Source organism: Falco punctatus (assembly GCF_963210335.1).
Source record: "Falco punctatus genome assembly, chromosome: 5".
Taxonomy (NCBI): Eukaryota; Metazoa; Chordata; class Aves; order Falconiformes; family Falconidae; genus Falco; species Falco punctatus.
Genome location: NC_137584.1, coordinates 45,836,334 through 45,855,365, shown reverse-complemented (window position 1 = coordinate 45,855,365; position 19,032 = coordinate 45,836,334). Strand labels below are relative to the sequence as shown.

General features: G+C 41.0%; 1 protein-coding gene across 1 annotated transcript in view; it reads right to left on the bottom strand.

The window, feature by feature from the left end:
• Nucleotides 1-1,774: 1,774 nt before the first annotated feature.
• Nucleotides 1,775-19,032, bottom strand: part of IYD (iodotyrosine deiodinase) — a 61,728-nt gene continuing 44,470 nt past the window's right edge. The window contains exons 3-6 of the mRNA XM_080389657.1: nt 11,132-11,326; nt 8,941-9,100; nt 6,295-6,451; nt 1,775-4,326 (exon numbers count right to left, since the gene is read on the bottom strand). Coding sequence (XP_080245783.1) covers nt 4,144-4,326; nt 6,295-6,451; nt 8,941-9,100; nt 11,132-11,326 — 695 coding nt within the window. The 3' untranslated portion in view covers nt 1,775-4,143. The remainder of the gene's footprint in view (nt 4,327-6,294; nt 6,452-8,940; nt 9,101-11,131; nt 11,327-19,032) is intronic.

Sequence of the window (19,032 nt, the reverse complement as noted above, 5' to 3'; positions counted from 1 at the left end):
CAGCAATGCAGTGCTGTGGCCCTGACAGGGCACAGTGGGGCCCGAGCCCAGAGCCTGCACCAAAGGGGGTGGTGAGAGAACAGTCCCTGGAGCCCGCTTGCTGACCCAGCCTGCTGCCTCAGGAGACTTGCTGCTTGCCAGGGGCAGCACCAGGAATGTTGCATGGCACCTCGAGCTGCTGCCTCTTGCTACTTAACCATGTGGGCACCACTAATGCTGCCAGGGAACGTATCAATCAAGAGTGACCAGGTGGCTCAGGGAGCAGGATGAAGGGCATGGTGACCAAGGCACCGTCTCCTCTTTGGTGAGGGAGAAAGGCCTGAGCAGAAGCAGACTCCTTCAGTGGGTCAACGTTTCCCTGTGTGGCTGGTATCACAGGCAGGGCTTGGGCTTTTCTGGCTACAGGACACTCTCTGGTGAAGAAGGTCTACTGAACAGGGATGGGATGCATCTAAGAAAGGGGGTAAGAGTATGTTTGGAAACAGGGTTGCTAACCTAGTAGGGGAGACTCTAAACTAGATAAGCCTGGGGAGGGTTGCCATAACCTTGTCAGGGCAAAAGATGACACGACAGAGTGCACTCTTAGCAAGTTGGGGGATGACACCAGACTGCAGAAAGTGGTTGTAACAGTGGAGAATGGGGATGCTAATCAGAAGGACTTGAACAGGCTGCAGAAATGAGCCAATAGAAACTTCATAGATTTAATCAAAAGTAAATACAAAGTCCTGCATCTGGGATAGAGTAATCCAGTGTCACTGTACAGGCTTGGCGCCAGCTATCTGCAAGCAGATCTTCAGTACATGTAGGGTACATGGTAGACAACAAGATGAACATGAATCAGCAGTGTGCCCTTGCAGCAAAGAAAGCCAACCACATCCTGGACTGCATTACTAAAAGTGTAACGAGCCGGTCCAGCAAAGCAATCCTTCCTCTCTACTTGGCACTTGTAAGACCATGTCTGGAGTTCTGTGTCCAGTTTTGGCCTGTTCAGTACAAGAAAGAGAGTGACATGCTGGACCAAGTCCAGCTGATGCCACCAAGCTGGCCAGGGAACTGGGACACAGAGCTGTGTTTAGTCTGGGGAGGGCTTGGGGGAGACCTAATTACTCTAATTACTGCCTGCGGCTACCTAGTTGGAAAATGTAGAAAAGACAAAGGCAGATTTTTCTTGGAGATGCACAGCAATAATTCTTGAAGCAATGAACACAAGTGGAAACATGCAAAACCTCAATTAGATAGCAGGAAAATGCTTTTTTACCACGGAAGTAACAAATAACATATGGGCTGATTTGACTGGACAAGACTTTGACCAAGCTGATGTAACCAGACCTGCTTTGAACAGAGGTCTGGAGAGAATGAATGTTGGAAGTCCCTTCCAACCTCAATTATTCTGTTATTCTAGAAAACGAGTATTTAGAGCTCAGTTTTCTAAAGAGCTCAGTTCCCATCTGAGAGGTATGGTCGTTTTCTAGAAGAGGTGGGTAGACCTAGTCCAGAGTCTTTTGGAGACATGGCCATAATGTATCTTGAGGAGAGATGCCAAGTTCCAGCATCTTTTGCTAATCCTGTCAAGTTTTTAAGGTTGGTTTTAAACATAAGAAGGGGAGGAATATAAAAATCAAATCCCTACAGGTTGTGTGGGAGACATTCCTCCCAGAATGTTCTCTTCCCGAAAAAACATTGTTCACCCAAACAAAGGAAAAAGCCCTAGTTAAGTGTAAAACAATTTAAATGCTAACCCTAATTTTATATAATAATATTCTTTATGGAAAGGTAAAATTTATTCTTATTTAATTTGTATTTAAGTAAAGAAAGTACATTTATTAGAGAACAGTGGCGATTCCAAGTACGCTTGTCACAACAGAGGCACTAATGTGATTTATACGAGACAGCCATATTATCAGCAGTTGTGATACTGCTGGAGTATTTGCATTTGAATAAGCATTTGTATAGGAGAAAAAAGAAAAGGAAAAAAAAAAAAAGTGCTTATATTTTGTGTTTCCAGAATTCCTTTCCTGGATAGAATCTTTCCCATCTAGCAGGTGTGAAGGCTTGGGTTTTTTCACCTACTATGTCTATATTAGTTTCCAGATTCAACACGGGGAGGAAAACCCCACCATTATCTTTGGTATAAAGAGTTATATTGGTATATACTGATATATAATTATTATATATTATTGGTATATATAACAATAACAATAATAATTTTTATTGTGATGATTTCTTGTATATTTTTAAAGTGGTTTAGTTCTTTGTTTTTTTTTTTTAATTATGAAACCATACTAGAAATCGCCTTATATATGCAAGCTCCTGCTGTTTGAAACATAATTCATTTTGTAAAACTTCTGAGTGCTGTTGTGGAATAAACATGCCATCTATTTTGCAGACCCAGGCCAGGCAGAAGCAGCTTTGTTTCTGTAGCTGTAGGAGAGACTTGCAAAGCAACACAGGTTCAGTACTGCGTTAACTGTTCCGTGAACTCGGAATTAAAACAACGTAACAGGGCTTATGTACATTTACAGCAGGTACAAACTGCTTTGTGAAGGGGCCTGATGCAGCAGAGCAGCATCTGCACAGAAGGAAAACTTGCTACAGCAGCTTTAATATGTATTCCTGGTAACTGGGGACCTGCAGCGGATCGGCCTTGGCTTGCTTCAGCTCATCCCTCTCTTCCTGACTAGTTTTCAGACCTTGCAAGCATGTAGACACAGGACTTCTGTTTATTTTAGTATACTTACAAAAACCCATTTCAGACTAGGTCTACATGAGAAGCTCTTCCTGCCATTGCTGTACCACTGAGAATGTGAAACGGGGAACAGGTGAGCACACAGCCATGCCTGCTGAATACCTGCAAAATGGACTGCCGAAGAGGAAAACAGTTTTTCTCACCGTGCCTCAACAGAGGCATTGACACCTCAAAAAGCTGTACCTCTGCAAAATATTATGCCTTCCACTTGCTCAGGTGACAACAGGTCATGTTAAATAGGGCTGACTTCAGACAAGGTGCAACAAGTCAACCTAAGCAACCCCAAGGAAGGCTGCAGCCAGTTTGGCTGAATTTGCCTGAAGTTACATGCAGCAGAGAGCAGGGTGGAAAGTATTTCACAGAACACAGACAGCTTCAGGGTGGTTCCAGCTTGTGCTGCTCACAAAGCCGTCTGGAACCTCAACCCCACGAGGGGGCTCTGCCCGCACGGGTATCAGTAGTACCAGCCCTTCCAGTGAGCAGCTCCCACTGGTGTCCAGTCACATCTTGCCTTTGAGTAAGGAGCATCGCTTTTGTGGGAAGTGGCCTTAAAATAAACCTAAATATGCCTGATTTGGTGTGACGTGAAAGCACCTCTCATATGGCAGGGTCTCTAAAGCAGTTTAAATTTCAGGGTGTTAAACTGGTATAGTTGGAGGTATAACAGGACATCCAGAATAGTAGTTCCCTCTGGGCTGCTTCCATTGGAAGCAGCAAATATAGAGGGAATGACTGATAGCTGCCATATGATCTAACTGTGCCTGGAACATGTAGAAAGAAATGGTAACAAGGAAATTAATTGCTTGGGTGCCTTGTTCCTACTAGATCTCCCCCAGTCCAAGACACTTGCACCAGCAATAGTTTAAGAAAGCCTGGTATAGACAAGTTTTTGAAATCAATCAAATAGGGAAAATGCTACTGTATATGAGGAAAATAGCTTTCTCCTATGCAGAATTGAACAGAGTGAAGGGGAAAGGGGTATTTAAATAGCCCACGCTGATCAAGATAAAACAGCTGAGTTTGATCTCTATATCTTTTAATACAACCTCCATTAAAATTCTGAAGTGAAAGTAACTGTGTAACGGTAAACACAAAAGTATAAGGAGAATATACATTACAGTTCAAGGAAAGATTTGTCCCTACAATGCATAAGAAAAATCAAGTGATAAAGGTAATTTAAATTGTACGTGTCCCCTGGAACAACGCCTGGTCGCTTTGGTAATAGCACCTGTCAAATGCACAGTGCTGGACTGCTCAGTATTAGTAGCTTACTAGCACTAAAAGAAATACAGGTGCAAAGAGCCAGAGCAGCAGTGGTGTAGGCGGACAATACACAGGAACAGCACTGACAGCTTGAGTGGGCTGCTGCTTACAGCTCCTTCCTCGCAGCGCTGGGCTCACATGACCACCATGACGTCTTCCAGTGGCTTTCGGGTCAGCGCAGGCACAGTAGCATCTTTCTTGGGATATCCAACGGGGAGCAACAAGAGTAGCTTCTCGTTCGCTGGGCGCTGGAGCAGCACCCGGAGCTGGGGGCCGCAGTTGAGGGGTGTGGATGTCACTGTGTACAGGCCCGCATTCTGCAGCAAGACAGACAGCAGCAGAATGAGGCAGAGTTCTGTGCTCTGTGTTTGCATCTGTTGTTTCCACCAGACCTGTACAGATTCCCCTATTGACTAGCCCAGAAATGCTGCTTCATTAGACTCTGCTGCAGGCTTTAGAACATCTGATTTACTAATAGCCTCAACGGTACCATAAAAGGTGCCTGCTTTGCTTACAGAGAAGTACAGCATTTCTCCACTGCAGCAACAGCACATTCTGCCTGACATGTCTGTGTGCTGTACAGCAGGAGCCTGCCTGCAGTGCTCAGTGTAATGGGGTACCCATGGCCACAGTGAAGTTGAGAGGCAGTTGTGGGGATATCACTGGAATATCATCCCATGAGGTTCCTCTGGCTCATACGGGGAAATGTTTCAGTCCTTGCCTCCATGTGGTTGGCAGGAAGATTTCTTACAGCTTTGTGAACATTTGTTCCTGCTCAGGAGCTGTACCTCACAGGTACACAGGGGATGGGGGGTACAGGCTCTGCCTCAGAAGATGTCACAGGAGTCTGTTGTGATCTTCTACAGTGGCCAGTGTTCTGGCTTACATCAGAATCCCAAAATAAGTGGAGGTATCTCTCCTCCCATGATACAAAAACTCATAAAAAAATCTAAACAATATGACAGACAGTAAAGACCTCACATTACCCAAGATATGACCACATAGCTGAGGTGCTTCCTGAGAGTTGCATATGTGGATTTCAGTCTCTCCCTCTATGTAATGCAAGCATTTTGGGAGGCTTTGCAATATAGAAGTCAGCCAGGGAGAGATGCTTAGGCAATGGGCCTCTCACGTTAAGTAATCTCTACCATCTTCTGCAGAGAAGAGCTTATGGTAGTGGTGCTGAACATTATGAGTCCATCACACTGTGTCCTTTAGTGTTCTCAATTAATTTCTAGGAGCTGGGAAAGAGACAGCACTAAGGAGCCTGAAAGTTAAAAGATAGCCTCAGAAATCCCACGAGTGGTGGGCTGGCTCAGGAGAAAGCAGAGACTTGTCATCCCTACTGCTTCTAAGGCGCTAGTGACACAGCGCTGGTCCTGCCCCATTCCCTGTGCATTCCCTTTGCTGCCAGCTCCATGGAGGGAACATACAGAGTGCTGTGCAACTGCAGAGCAGCAGCACCCCAGCAATGTGTTTCTGTACTGCTCACTTCTTAGATTTCCCATCCTGAAGATCCTCCTGAGGAGCAGCAATGTGTGTCACAGAAGGGAAGTGTCACTCAAAACAGAATGGAGAAGAAATGGCAGTTCCTGGTAGGAAATTGGCCTAATATAAGAGGTGGCAGCTTGCTGTAATCCTGCTGACAGGCCAAGTTAACTATCAGAACAGCTTCGCTATTTAAACACTTGTGTAGCACATCAGATACAACAAGCAGAACTGAGACTGAGAAAGCACTGAGAAATTCCAACTGACAGATATCAAACACATAGAGATTTAGAAATTGGTTCACTTTCAGAAATGCCTCAGAAAGAGTGATTGAAATAAGTACAGTCTGTTCAGTGAAATATGTCCCTGAGGGTTTCTTTCAGCATTGTGTACTAAAAATTATTTGAGGTCAAGCTGTTTTATTAGGAATTACTGAAAAGAAGGGGCCAGTGTGGCACTGCACAGCCATGCTTGGGTGGCCTGCAGACCCTGTCAGCCCTGGTAGCATAAGGCAGAAACCACAGGGGCTGAAGCCTGGGCTGGAAGAAGGTTGACAACTCTGGAACTAAGCTGCATTACATTTTTCTTCTTGTTAAGCAGTACTGAGGATAGGAATCACCTTCTCGGATGTAAGGCCTGTGCAGACTAGCTTTAAACTCAGAACTAAGACATATTGCCAGGAGTTGGAGTAATCCAGAGGACTGATAATGTTAAAATCTAAATTGGGTTCCACCCTCATTTGGGCAGAATAGCTTTGGTGTAACCCAAACCCCAGTGTGTTGGTTCTGTCGATATACCTGTAAGGCAGCAAGCAGGATACCACAGGCAATAGAAACACTGATTTCATTGTAGTAGTGGGTCTTCTTTTTGCCATTTGGAAGCTGCCCATATACCTGCTTGAAAATGAGGATCAGATATGGAGCAGTGTCCAAGTACTCTTTGATCCAGTTTGTTCTGCAAAAGATAATGTTTAAGACATTTATTCTGCAATTTTTTCATTTTCCTGTAAGTCACATCTACTGTCTGCAGGGGGACACTAAAGGTACATGACAATTATAGCAGTAAAGTAAAGCTTAGAACATTCACTGCAAAGGATTAAGTATTGTCAGCTTAAACAGAAACATTTCTGAAAAAATAAGCTTGAATAGAGTGCTCAGTTTTAACAGATTTGGCTAAGCAGTTGATTCACTCATTCTGAAGAGTGGAATTGCATATAAATAGGAGGTATGTCTTGCCCTCTTACCTATGAACTGGCCTCATAAGCACTTGCCTTTGAGATTATTTAATTCCTGGAATTTTGCAGACTTGTAGCTCCACCTGGCACTAGCAACGCCAACTTTTTTGTGATAGCAGGGAAACTTGTCCAGGTTTCAGCTGGGACAGAATTAATTTTCTTCTCAGTAACTAGTACAGTGCTGTGTTTTGGATTTAGTGTTAAAATAATGTTGATAACACACTGATGTTTTTAGTTGTTGCTAAGTAATGCTTATACTAAATCAAGGACTTTTCAGTTTCTCAGGCCCTGCCAGCGAGAGGGGTGGAAGGGCACAAGAGACTGGAAGGGGACACAGCCAGGACAGCTGACCTGAACTGGCCAAAGGGATATTCTGTATCATGAGACATCATGCTCGGTATATAAATGGGGGAGATGGCCAGGACCCGCTCATCACTGCTCAGGGACTGGCTGGGCATTGCTCACTGGTTGAGCGATTGTATTGTGCATCAGTTGGGTTTTTCCCCTTGCAGATTTTATTCCTCTCTCTCCCTGTCTCTCTCCATCTGATTATTATTGCTATTATTATACTTTTCAATTCTTAAATTGCTCATTAAATCAAATCTCAACCTACGAATTTTACCTTTTTCCTGAATCTCTTCCCCACCCCTTGGTGGGGGGAATGGGCGAGCAGCTGCATCTGTACTTAGTTCCTGGCTGGGGTTAAACCACAACAAAACGGCTGGCAGAAAATTTCAAAACTTCTTGGTCTAAGGTGTAAACCTAAATATATTCTCACAGCAAAAAATGTTATTCTGCTTCTGACTATTTCAGTCAATATTTGGTTCCCAATATTTTAATATATACAATTATGAGGTAGGATTTCAATAAGAAAATGTGTGCTTTCTATTGTACTCACTCAAAATACAAAAAATACTATTTTCCAGTTGTTTACATAGCACATACATTTACATAGCATGTAAGCACCTGAAAAACACTAACATTATGAAACAAGTGGGGCAAATCAACCCTATAGAAAGCTTTGCACATATGCTTCAATTAACAAGCCAAGACTCAGTAGAAGTTTTCCCATTGTATGAAGTTAAGCAAGTCAGTCAGACTTTGGAACAATTAAATATTGCATAATTCAGCACTTGCATAGGGACCAGCCTTGGGGCTGCCTCAGTCAACAGCAAAGCTCCCAATGACTTTGGGAGCTTCATTGTTCGGCAAACAGCAGGAAAATACTGGGACAAGAGTTATGGCAACAGATGTTACATAGGAGGAAAAAAAAAAACCCAAACAACAACAAAAAAAAAAACCAAAAAATTGAGACAAATGCTTGGAAAATTTTCAAGATTGAGAGCATATAATACCTTCTACTGGAGGCAATTTTATGAACCAGCCACCAAGGCACAATTCTATACATATTTTTAAGTTTTTCTTTCCAAACATGAATCTTAGAAATATATTATAAGCAAGAGGGAGGAAGAAATAGAAAAGGATACTAGAAGAATTTAAGACAAGCTTCTTTTACAATTTCAATTTTCTAAACTGTGGTGCTTTCAGTAAGATTCCCATCATCTTGAGGATCAAGATGGAGCCATGCAACAGGAAAGAGTGTGCTGAACATCTGAGCCACTTATTTTATCCTTCTTCTTAGTAAGATTGAAGGACACAGGCATAGCGAGCTTTTCTTTTGTGTGTATCAGTCGGGTGTTGCATCTCACCTGGCCCTTAGAACAAGGCAGTCAGAATTAACATATAAATAGTAAATCCTTTTTTTAACTCCTGCTAGGTGGGAACTTCCCTTTCCTCAGAGAGGAGTTTTTTCTTCCCAGCTGTAAATTAGCAAAAGGACCACATTACAGTAATTCTGGCAACTCTCTGGCTGGGGCAGTTTCTGCCCCACCTTCCTTCTTTTTCTGTGATCAGGACCTGGGAAATATTTATAGCTGCTTTCCTACGCAGCACCAGAGAACTGGGGAGAGTTTAAGGAGCATGGACATGAAAGAATATTTTGAAAACAAGGGGTTTAAATTGTTGACATCATTATTTTCAGTTGTTTCTTTTTCCTTCCTGAAAATAAGTGGGGGGAAGGATGAAAAAAGAAAAAAGAAAAAAAAAGAAAGAAAAAAAAAAGTATCATGACTAAAACTTCTCAATATAGTCTTTCCTAGACTAAAACACAGCTCCGTTCAAAACCCTTAGCCAAAAGACTTTTTCATACCTCAGTCTTTTCAAGTCATTAACCCATCTGTCTCCCATCCGTTTTTTGTAATTGATTTCTTCTTCTTCTTCTACGATCTCACGAATCTTATGTTTTAAGTACGGCTCTTGCACCACCACAAAGGTCCAGGGCTCAGTGTGTGCTCCACTGGGTGAGGTACCTTCATACAAAAACAAGGAAAGCTGAGAACCCAGGAAGGAGGGTGGGCAGTGAGATCCATCAGCTATTCCTGATGAGCAATTAGAAAGCAATTGGATGAGATGGGAAGAAAAGGCAGAGCAATTGGATGAGATGGGAAGAAAAGCACAGAGATAAGTTCTGGCAGACAAGCCTGTTCATTTCTTTCTCTAAGACTATGAAGTCCCATTCAATGACAGAAGTTAGTCCTTTCATACAGCCATTTTACAGGAAACCAAAGTTACGGATTTGTAAGAATTCCTTTGTGGTTCCTATGATGAGACAGTATTATGGTGCGATATATGCACACGGTAACGTTATTGCACGCAACACACTGTTTGAACTTGCACCCAGCTCCGAGGCATGCTTTTAGCTGGAGGGCAAAGCTAATGGCTTTCAGGAAAACAAGGCTAAGTGACCACCCGCAGGAATCTGCCACTGACTGACAAAGACAGGAACTGCACAATGCCGACATCTGCCATATAGCATACAGGTTTGAGTCTGTTGTCCTAAAGACAGCTGGTGTATGTAGGTATGCACGTATTAAATCTGCACTTGCTCATTCAGCCCTGATCATTACACACCAACACCGTTGGAGAATATTTTAGCTGCCCAGAGGGTGAAAGCCAGAAGCTGAAGAATATATATAGTCATCTGTGCAGGTTCACAGATAAATGGGTTAAGACGACTGTTCGTCTTAACCCCTCATACAAATTTTTAAAATATTTGAAAGTGTTGAACACATATAGTATTTGCTTACTTAAGCACTTATTTCAATTTGAGAAACGCTGGATAAGCATCTTGAACTATCTTTTATATTGAAATGTGTTTATATGGTGAACCTCGCCTCTCCTCATGTCTCGGTAAGAACCGATGACATTTAGGTTTTGCTTTGTTTTCTTTTCCTCTACACAGCCCAAAGCTTTCAGGGTTGCTAAATACTTCATCTGCACTCCAGGCTTGTTCGCTTTGCTGCATTTGCCAAACCATGCTCAGTGTTTTAATGACTCCCAGCTAATTAGAGGAAGATGGAGACTCATTACAGTGCAGTAACAAAGCTGCATACAGTTTTTAAAGGGAAAACAATGCACCTCAAATGCTAAGAAACTGTATTATTAATCCTGCTAGAGGCTACTGAACTTTTGTCTAAGGCGGCTTGCGAATATTTTCTACATTAGCAGCAGCTGGTTCATAGAATGAGATACATAATGAAGGACAAAACCCACTCCTGGCTGAAGTCAGTTACTAAAGTAGAGATGAGATTAGGCCAGGACATGATGGCAAGGATTTAAAACACATACGTTCTCAGAAAAAAAAAGAAAATTCATTTTTGACATTCAGTCAAATAACTTCTATCAGGGTCCTTAGCACAACACTCCAGCTGTATGCAATAGGGGCCTGGCACTGATCTGGAAAGGACTGGCAAGTTTTTTGTCCTAAACTGAAACTTTATTCCCCTAATAAATCCCAACCACTTGTGTCAACTGAAATAATTCACATGGCTGAAACAATTTCAACAATTGATTTAGGGGGGAAAAAAAAAAACCAAAACCAGACAAAACTCTGCACATGATAAATATCATCAAAATACATGGCATTTTAAAGCATGTGAAGTACACATGGTTTAACATTTTTGACAGAAACCACTTCAATGTTTCTATTTGAAAGACGTCTCACTAAACTGTACATCAATTTTATTTTAAATAACATCTTTTAATGCTTGAAAAAGAAATGTTTCATTTTGTGCTGTTGAAATGCTCTTTTTCCATTCTGGGTGCACTGCAAATACAATGGGATTGGGAATGCTCCAAACTAGTCCCCGACATATAGTTTTTCAAGCTGAGTAATTTCCAATCAGTCAATGGGTGCTCATTTATTATGGGTGACAGGTGAATCTAGGAAAACCATAAGCCAAATGCCAATTCCCTTGGCTTTTCCATATCACTCTTACAGAGTTGAACAGCAATGCTGATCCTCTTCTTTTTTTCAGACCTTGGACCACTCAGTACCATACCTGCTGTTCTGATGACATTATCGATAACCTCCCTGGGGACAGGCTCATCACTGAGAAACCTGACAGACCGTCTCTTGTTAAGAAGCTCGTAAAACATCTGTGACCTTTTGATCATTTCAGCTTCAGAGTAGCGCTCTGCAAAGAACGGGACATGGGCAACATTTTCTTCAAGTCCTTGCCACTCTTCATCAACCACTGCAAGAAAATAAAAGTGGTTAGGGATTTTTTTGCTGCAGACCGCTATTTATACCTTTAGCATCTACCACTGCAATGCACTTTGGCCTGCACTGGCATACGCTGCACCACTGGAAAGGCAAAGTCTGACATTCCAGTTGATGCAACCCATTGATCCCTAGCTCCAGATACTGAACACCTTGTTTAAATACCAAGAGGCAGGAGGGTCCTGGCTGGCTGTAGCAAGTGTGATCCACAAAGAAGTTATGGCCTTCTCCAGTTTGCAAGCCTGCCTGTAAAAATGGGCTACAAACTGAGACAGCAGTCAAAATGTGGCCAACCTTTCAGCCCACTTTTCTCAGTAAGTAAATGTGAGCATGTGTGTTCCTTCCTGAGCAGTCTAATAAGAAAAAATTAATTAAATTACTGAAGTTAAGGAGAGGGCTTAACTACCAATATGTGTAAAATCTCCTCTGAAGAGCTGAATGTCAATTTCTTCCATACGCATGTCTCATAGCAGAAGCATTACAAGTCTAAGCTCTGTGCAAATGTGACTTTGTGGTTAAGTTCTTTGGTTTCACGACACTTTCAGCATAAAAGGAAGTGGATGACAGGCATCTATACTTAGGATAACAACATATCAAATGTAGGATATTGTGTTTCTTGTCTTTAATTTAAGAACTCAAAATGGTTCCTCATTTAACTGAAATCTGTCTCTCTGGCTGTTTTTTTTTATACCACAAAATGCATCTTACATAGTCTTTGAGATCTCTTCTTTCCTCCCTGCGTTCCTAGAATCAGCAGGGATAGCATTTTTTGCAACTATGATGTGGAAGTTAAATCCATTTAAATTCTGCATTTTGACTAGTCAATAGTCAATAGCAATCTGCAACAGAGGGCTGAGTCAGGAAAAAAAATATTCCAGTTCTTTTTCAGCCACCGTTAGGCTGTTATTCTGGAATCACAGCAATCTCCAGTGCAAATTCAAACAGCAAATATTTCTGTGTTTTAGTAGTATGTGGTTGCCTTAGAGACCAGGCTGATTTTTTGTTCATTTTACGAACACCAGTCAAATATTCACAAGTGTGCCTCAGCATGTGCAAGAGGCTGCAGTCTCTCCAGTTTCATACGTTGCATCTAATCAGAATGATTCTGGTCCTTGAACAACATACATTTCATTTTGGATACAAAGAAGTCACTCAGAAAATTTATTTTGTTTAGCATTTCATGCATGTGTTAAGCATTCTTGGTCACAGACTGCAAGGACTTTGCTCCAGGGTAATGGGAAGCAGTGACCCATTGCAAAAATTATTTTTGTGGCCAGCTTGCACACTCAAACTGAAAAAGGAATGCCTCTTCCTAGTGTTCCCTTTGTGGTTTACACTTAGTAAATTATTTACTATTCAATACGGACCTGCCAATAGCAAAGGGCCTACAGGACTTGCCCTTTGCTAGGATTCTGGTAATCTTCTCTTTCAGAAACTTTAACACCCTCTTTTTTGCTGTTCCTCCTCCACACTCAGCCAAGGGAATACCACAGGGTTAAAAGGCTATATTTACACTAGCAAGCAGTATGATGCAACAGGAGGTTGAGAGGAAGAGCTTCTGCTGGGAACCCAGTGTTCAACATCCTACATGTATAGAGTGGTAGGGTACTGGGGGAGGGGAGGCAGGGAGACAGAGATCTGCATCTTTCTCACCTCTTCCATGCTATGCAACATACCATAGGATGCCATTTTCAAGGACCAATGTGTTATGCTGGTAAAAGCTGATATGCAAAACCTTCCACAGACAGAAGTTGACGCAGTGATGACTGGCAGCCAGAGGATTTGAGAGGAAAAAGTGATGACCCAAAAATGTGTAAAACTCCAAGGGAAAAACAGGGAGTTTGGAGATGGCAACTCATCTACCCTTTCCAACTTGACTGAGGACTGTCTGACCAGTTAAGAAATTCAGGTGGTGTCCATTGATATAGACATGACAGAAAATCATGTCAGCTTTGGGCACGTAACCTCTCCAGCAAGCTCCTCTGGAAGAACTTCCAGGCTTGGAAGCTGAGTGGCCTTCTGCAACTGTCTTGATTCGTCCAATAAAATTAATTCTCCCTCTCCAAATCCATCTTGTGTATAGCAGGGCTGAAACTACAACAAAAATATTTGTTGCTAAACCAAGATTTAGCAGTTACACAGAATGATGCACATCTCACACCCTCAAGTAAGAGGAGTTTCTAAATGGAAGAAATATTTTTCTTATGATAAAAAAACCACTTCCTGAAATCAGCTAAGGTTGTGCCTTGTCTATCAGAAGGCAGAATCTGACCAGAAAACTATACTGAAAGTAGGTATTGGATTAGTGTCTTGCTGAAATCTTCAGGTCAGACTATACAATTTGTGCTTCTGTCAACGTGCTGAAGTGATCATCCCTATCTATTTCACAAGTTTACAATGTTGAGTGTCCTAGGAAATAGAAATAGATTATTTCTAGCCTAGAAACAGTCAAATAAAACTAACTCCAGGACTCAAGAGTTCTTATGTTCTCTCACTATTTACTTTCTTATTATGAGGTTTTTATCAGAGTTCAGAAAGCAGGAAATAGCATCCATTCAATGCACCATACCTTTTATTTAGCCACTGAGGGAGGAGACTTGATGGTCCAACCTTGGCTCCTAAGCAAATCCAAGCCCTGCTTGGTCATCTTTTTTTCTAGCATTATTGCAAAACTGTAAACAATCATTTTGAGTTAGAGATACTGAGACTAGTCTATAAAATACTGAAAGTCTTCACAAAGGAGTTTTGTCAAATTGGAGTAAATGCTGGGGGGAATTTGTGTTAATCTCTGTACCTGGTTTTGAAATACAAGGAGAGGAAAGTCAGGTAGGTGATAAATCATCAATACATACATACATGAGCTCTGAGGAACAGAAGGATGAAGAGCAAGATTAAATTACTTGTATGGATGAGGACAGTAGTCAGACAACTGACTCACATGATGTACTTAATCCAAAGAGGATATTGCTTGAGGCCAGTTTAGCGCAGAAGCCTAGACAGCAAACTGGACAAGCTATCAGCATACAGAACATGAAACAAAATATGACAGGGAGGGAAGAACGAAGATGCAATAACAACAGCAATACCTGCTTTGACATGTGCAGGAAGCATACCAGTAAAAAATAGGTAATAATTGATATTGTGGTAGATTGTAAAGAAATAAAAAAGTAGCATGGCTAAAAAAAGTGTTGCTTTTTGAGATACACTGTCTTCTGGGATAGTGTCAAGCCTACAAATTCCCCCAAGGTTACATCTAAACCAGGACACATCTTTAAGAGAGTCATATTGCCTCATCATTGTTATGAAGCACTGGTGGAAGCATAGTTTCCCAGGGATAGAACAAAGAGGAAATATTATGATAATACTAGAAACCAGGCTTCCCAGCTGAAGCATCTAATACCTTGATCAAGCAACCTGTTCTTTTTGTGCAGTGACTCTTTTAGCTTTGGTTTCAGTGAGACAGGACGATGTTACCAAAAAAAACAACCAAACAAAAAAACCCTCTAAACTGAGATTAGTTAATTCAATTTAATTAACTAAATGAAAGGGTAAGGAAAAGTAGGCCTATAACTGTGGCACTCAATTTTTAAGTGAAAAAACTTGGGGAAAATTTGGGACTAAGAGTAATTAAACTGGAGAATTCAGATTAAAGAATTCAGGGATCAGGAAGCACAGATATTTGACATTTCTTTAAATGAGAGGTATAAAAATAATCTTAGTTGTAACTGGTTGAATAAACATCACAATTAAATGATCTGCAGGCAACTAGGAATGGAAGAAAAGGATTAGTTAGCACAGAAACCTAGATGTTGTAAGACAGGAAGTCTAAAACTTGCAGTACTACCTAAGGTCAAGCCCAGTTAAATTTTGAGTAGTGTGTTTGCTTGTTCTGTGGTTTATTTTTTCCCCCATGTAAGTAGAAGAGAAGAAAATAAATGAAGCTACTGCATAGTCAAGATGATTCAACTTAATAATAACACGGTGAAAAAATAAATGTATTTCAAAGATTTTGAACTTGGGACAAAGGTGAGATGACTGATGAGAATGAAAGTGTGAGAATCAGTGTATCTAAGCCTAAGTTTTGCAAGCAGAACTTAAAAATCTTAATATACTCAAAATGGGAATGCCAGCTGAGGCAGGAGAAAGACCCAGAAGTGAGAGAACGGACAAACAAAACCAGAACTCTCCTGGTAATTATTTTTTTTTTTAATAAATTCATCTATTATTTATTCTTTTCCACCATGTGTCTGCCATTCATTCTTAGCAGTTAACATTACCCATATGCTAAGCTAAAATCATTATCAGCACCATCTGTTTAGTGCATGTTCTCTATATCTTTAATTGCTGTGTTTAGACATATTCCTGTTTGTACGGTCACATACTACAATGTCTTACTTACACCTCTGTGTATTCCATCATTTGATGGACAACAGACATCCTGCTAGTCAGTCTATTATCTTGTTAGCCCCATTCTCAAGATTGCCATCAATTATGTTGTACATTTACAATAGTCATCAGGCTTCCTGCTATTTAAGCAAATCTGAAACAGTTTTGGCTCAGACATCCTAGACATCACAGAGCAGAATCTTATTTTTACAGTACTATTTCTCTAACTATCAGAAATTCCTCTCTGGATACATTTTAGGATGATGTCTGTATTCTTCCCAGCAGTTCATATGGGAGGCTATAATCAGCCTAGAAATTGTAAGAAATTTTGCCTCAGTTTGTAGCAAAAGTTCTTACTGTGAGTTTATGCTATTAGGAACTCACAGTTCCTAAACTCGCATCATTTAATTTCTGTTGCCCACTTGTCTTACGTACACTGACATTTCCCTGTGTTGTTGGCTTCCAGTTGTATGTCATTAAGAAATTTTGCTTGTACACTCCTGGGTTTTAAGCAAAGACCACTAGATAAATCGGTCCTGAGACTGATCTTTGAGAAACCTCACTGGTAACCTCAGTGTAGACCAATGTGTTTGCTTTCCAAACCAGCTCTTCCAGTTTCTTCTTGAAGAAATTTCTTCCTAAGTATAGAATTCCCCTCCAGTCTTCTATTCCAGTAGTGTAAGGACATGATGCATAGGAAAACAATTAAATGTATATAAAGAAAGCTTTCAGATCTTTGGATTTTAAATGCTGAGCAACTGACTCTTTGGGTTTTTGCTTGATTAATGATAGACTGCTACATAATCAGCCACTACAGGAATCCTAGTAGTGAATCCAACCCTGAACTGAGCGTGTTCTCACTGTGAGTAGGAAACTAAGAGATGGAGTGTCTTACTAGTGGATTATAAATAGCAGTTAGCAGGCTGACCCTGGAAACCTGAAGAGTTGGTCAGGGACCTTAAGCAACAGAAGTATCAAGTGGGAGAGGTAGACCCTGGAAGAAGGAAGCCAGCATCAAAATATTGTGGCCATTGCCTCAAACTGGAATACAGTTGCAGAAGGTTCCTTAAGATCTTCAAAGGAATAGAGTGGCTGGTTTATAAAGAGTTTTGCTGGTTTACCTAGTAAAAGGAAAGCTGAGAGGTAATCTAATTGTTGTCTGTAAACCACAGGAGGATACACACAAGGGCTGGGAAAATATCCTTTAAACTAAGAAGAGGATGGAACAGAAAAAATGGGTATAGAGTAGTATTAAGTAAGTTTGGGCAGGCAGAGCAGGATTTTTAACCCATAGCAGGAAGTTCTGGAATAGCCTTCCAGTAAAGTTAAAGAAACAGGGTCAAATAAGGCCAGCTTTCACGTTCATTCAGCTGATGACAAAGGCTGGAGGTGTCTGCAGCAGCAGGGAGGTAAACACAATGATGCATCATGTTCATGTAAGTCCTGCATTCCTAAATGACACAAAGCATGAACTGTCATTGAATTGGAAAACTAAACTGCTACTGCCTCATTCTTGTCCGTAATATTATTAAAAGATATGGGAAGACTTTGAACTTGGGGAGAGAGGAAATACTTCTAAGAGGGAGAGAAGAAATACTAAGTGGGAGAGAAGAAATACTTCTAAGTGGGAGAGGTCTATTTTAAAAAGTATCACCAGGAACAGTGCATTTTCAGAAAGGATGGAACATTTGGGCCTTCATACACTGCTTTGTAGTCCTTAAGTAGAGTACATCACCAAAGTCCCTACAATTAAAAGTATAGTAATAAAATGCCTTTCCTATTAATGTCTGCAAATGATGCCCAGAGTAACAAGGATACAAATAAAATTCAACCTCATCCTACACATCACTGTAAACTGGGTCTGTATTTACCTTATCCATCAATTGTATTGATCTGAATATATGACCCAGAAAGTGACCAATATACAATAAGTTCCCTGGGCTAAAGACTGAACTTATCTTTGCAACAGTGCAGATCTGAAGCAGTGGGAGGCGAGGCACCACCACTTTGGGGATGCTCACTACTAGAAGACAGCCCTTGTGACTCATCATTCAAGACAAGGCTGAAGAAATATTTTTTTCATCTGTATCTAATTAGTAATTGCACATGGCCCAACACAAGACAAGGCCAGATACACACGCATACAGACAGTTCTTGCCAATCCACAGCACAACAATCTTACATCCTGGATCTCATAAATAGAGTAAAAAGTTACAGGACAGATGGGTATGCAAACAAATCTGAAGTACTGCCAGTTAAGGGTTTGAACAAACGGACCGAGTGAATGCTTTGCACTTAACCAAAGAACTGGGTTTCTGGTTGCTCTGAGAAACATCCTTCTCTTCAGCTACTGAAAGCATAACACAGACAAGCTTGGGAGCACTGCGCCCTCCCCCTTCCACCCTCCACTGCCAATAAGTGACTCTACTGGGTCTCTCCAAGCAGTTCAGCTAATTAAACGGAATGCTTTGCTGCTCAAAGGTATGCCCCTCTGAGGGGCAACGTCAGGTAGGTTCAGTGCTGTTCCTACAGAGCACTCCGCTCTCCTGGCAAAGTGCCTTCGCTTTGGTCATGGACATGGATCAAAAGATTTAGTCTTCAGCTACCCCTTCCTGCCAGGGGGCTTTCAAGATTCAGCTTGTTCACCTATGGCAGCCCTAGATTCTAGTTTTAGACAAGACCATCTCACCTAACTCAAATTCTCTTCAGAGGAACCTTATAAGCCGGTTCAAGACATTTAAGTAGAAATGAGCTTTTCTGATACAGTAAGATACATTAGTAAAGTAGCAGAATTTATACAACAGGTAAAATATTCTTCATGATTAAGAAGATCTCTGTTTATGTTCGTGTTCCTATTTTAACATCTAGTGAGTTGGTGAAAATTTTAACACTGACAACAAGGTGAATAAGTTTTGAACCTTAATTACAGCACTAGCAGAGTAGCAGATACTTGCCACTGTAGCCATATTCTCTTCTTACTTAGGCTGGGCTTTCCCCTGCTGAAGAAAAACCTCCCTAAGCATGATGTCATTTATTTTTTTTTTTTCTAGAGAGAAAAGACATGCTTGTTTTGCAAAGATGTTGGTTTGAATCGCACACCATTAAGGGAAAGATGATTATTTGTTGTTAAAAGCAACATAGCAAGAAAACCTAATTTAATGTTGGATGACATAGTACACTGAGAGAGGTTTTATTTTAAAATAAACACATCTCCTTTTAGCAACAGCACAAACATATCTATCCACCTGTCAATTTTCTGTAAGAAATTTTAAAGTAGTACAGTTTTGAATTTAG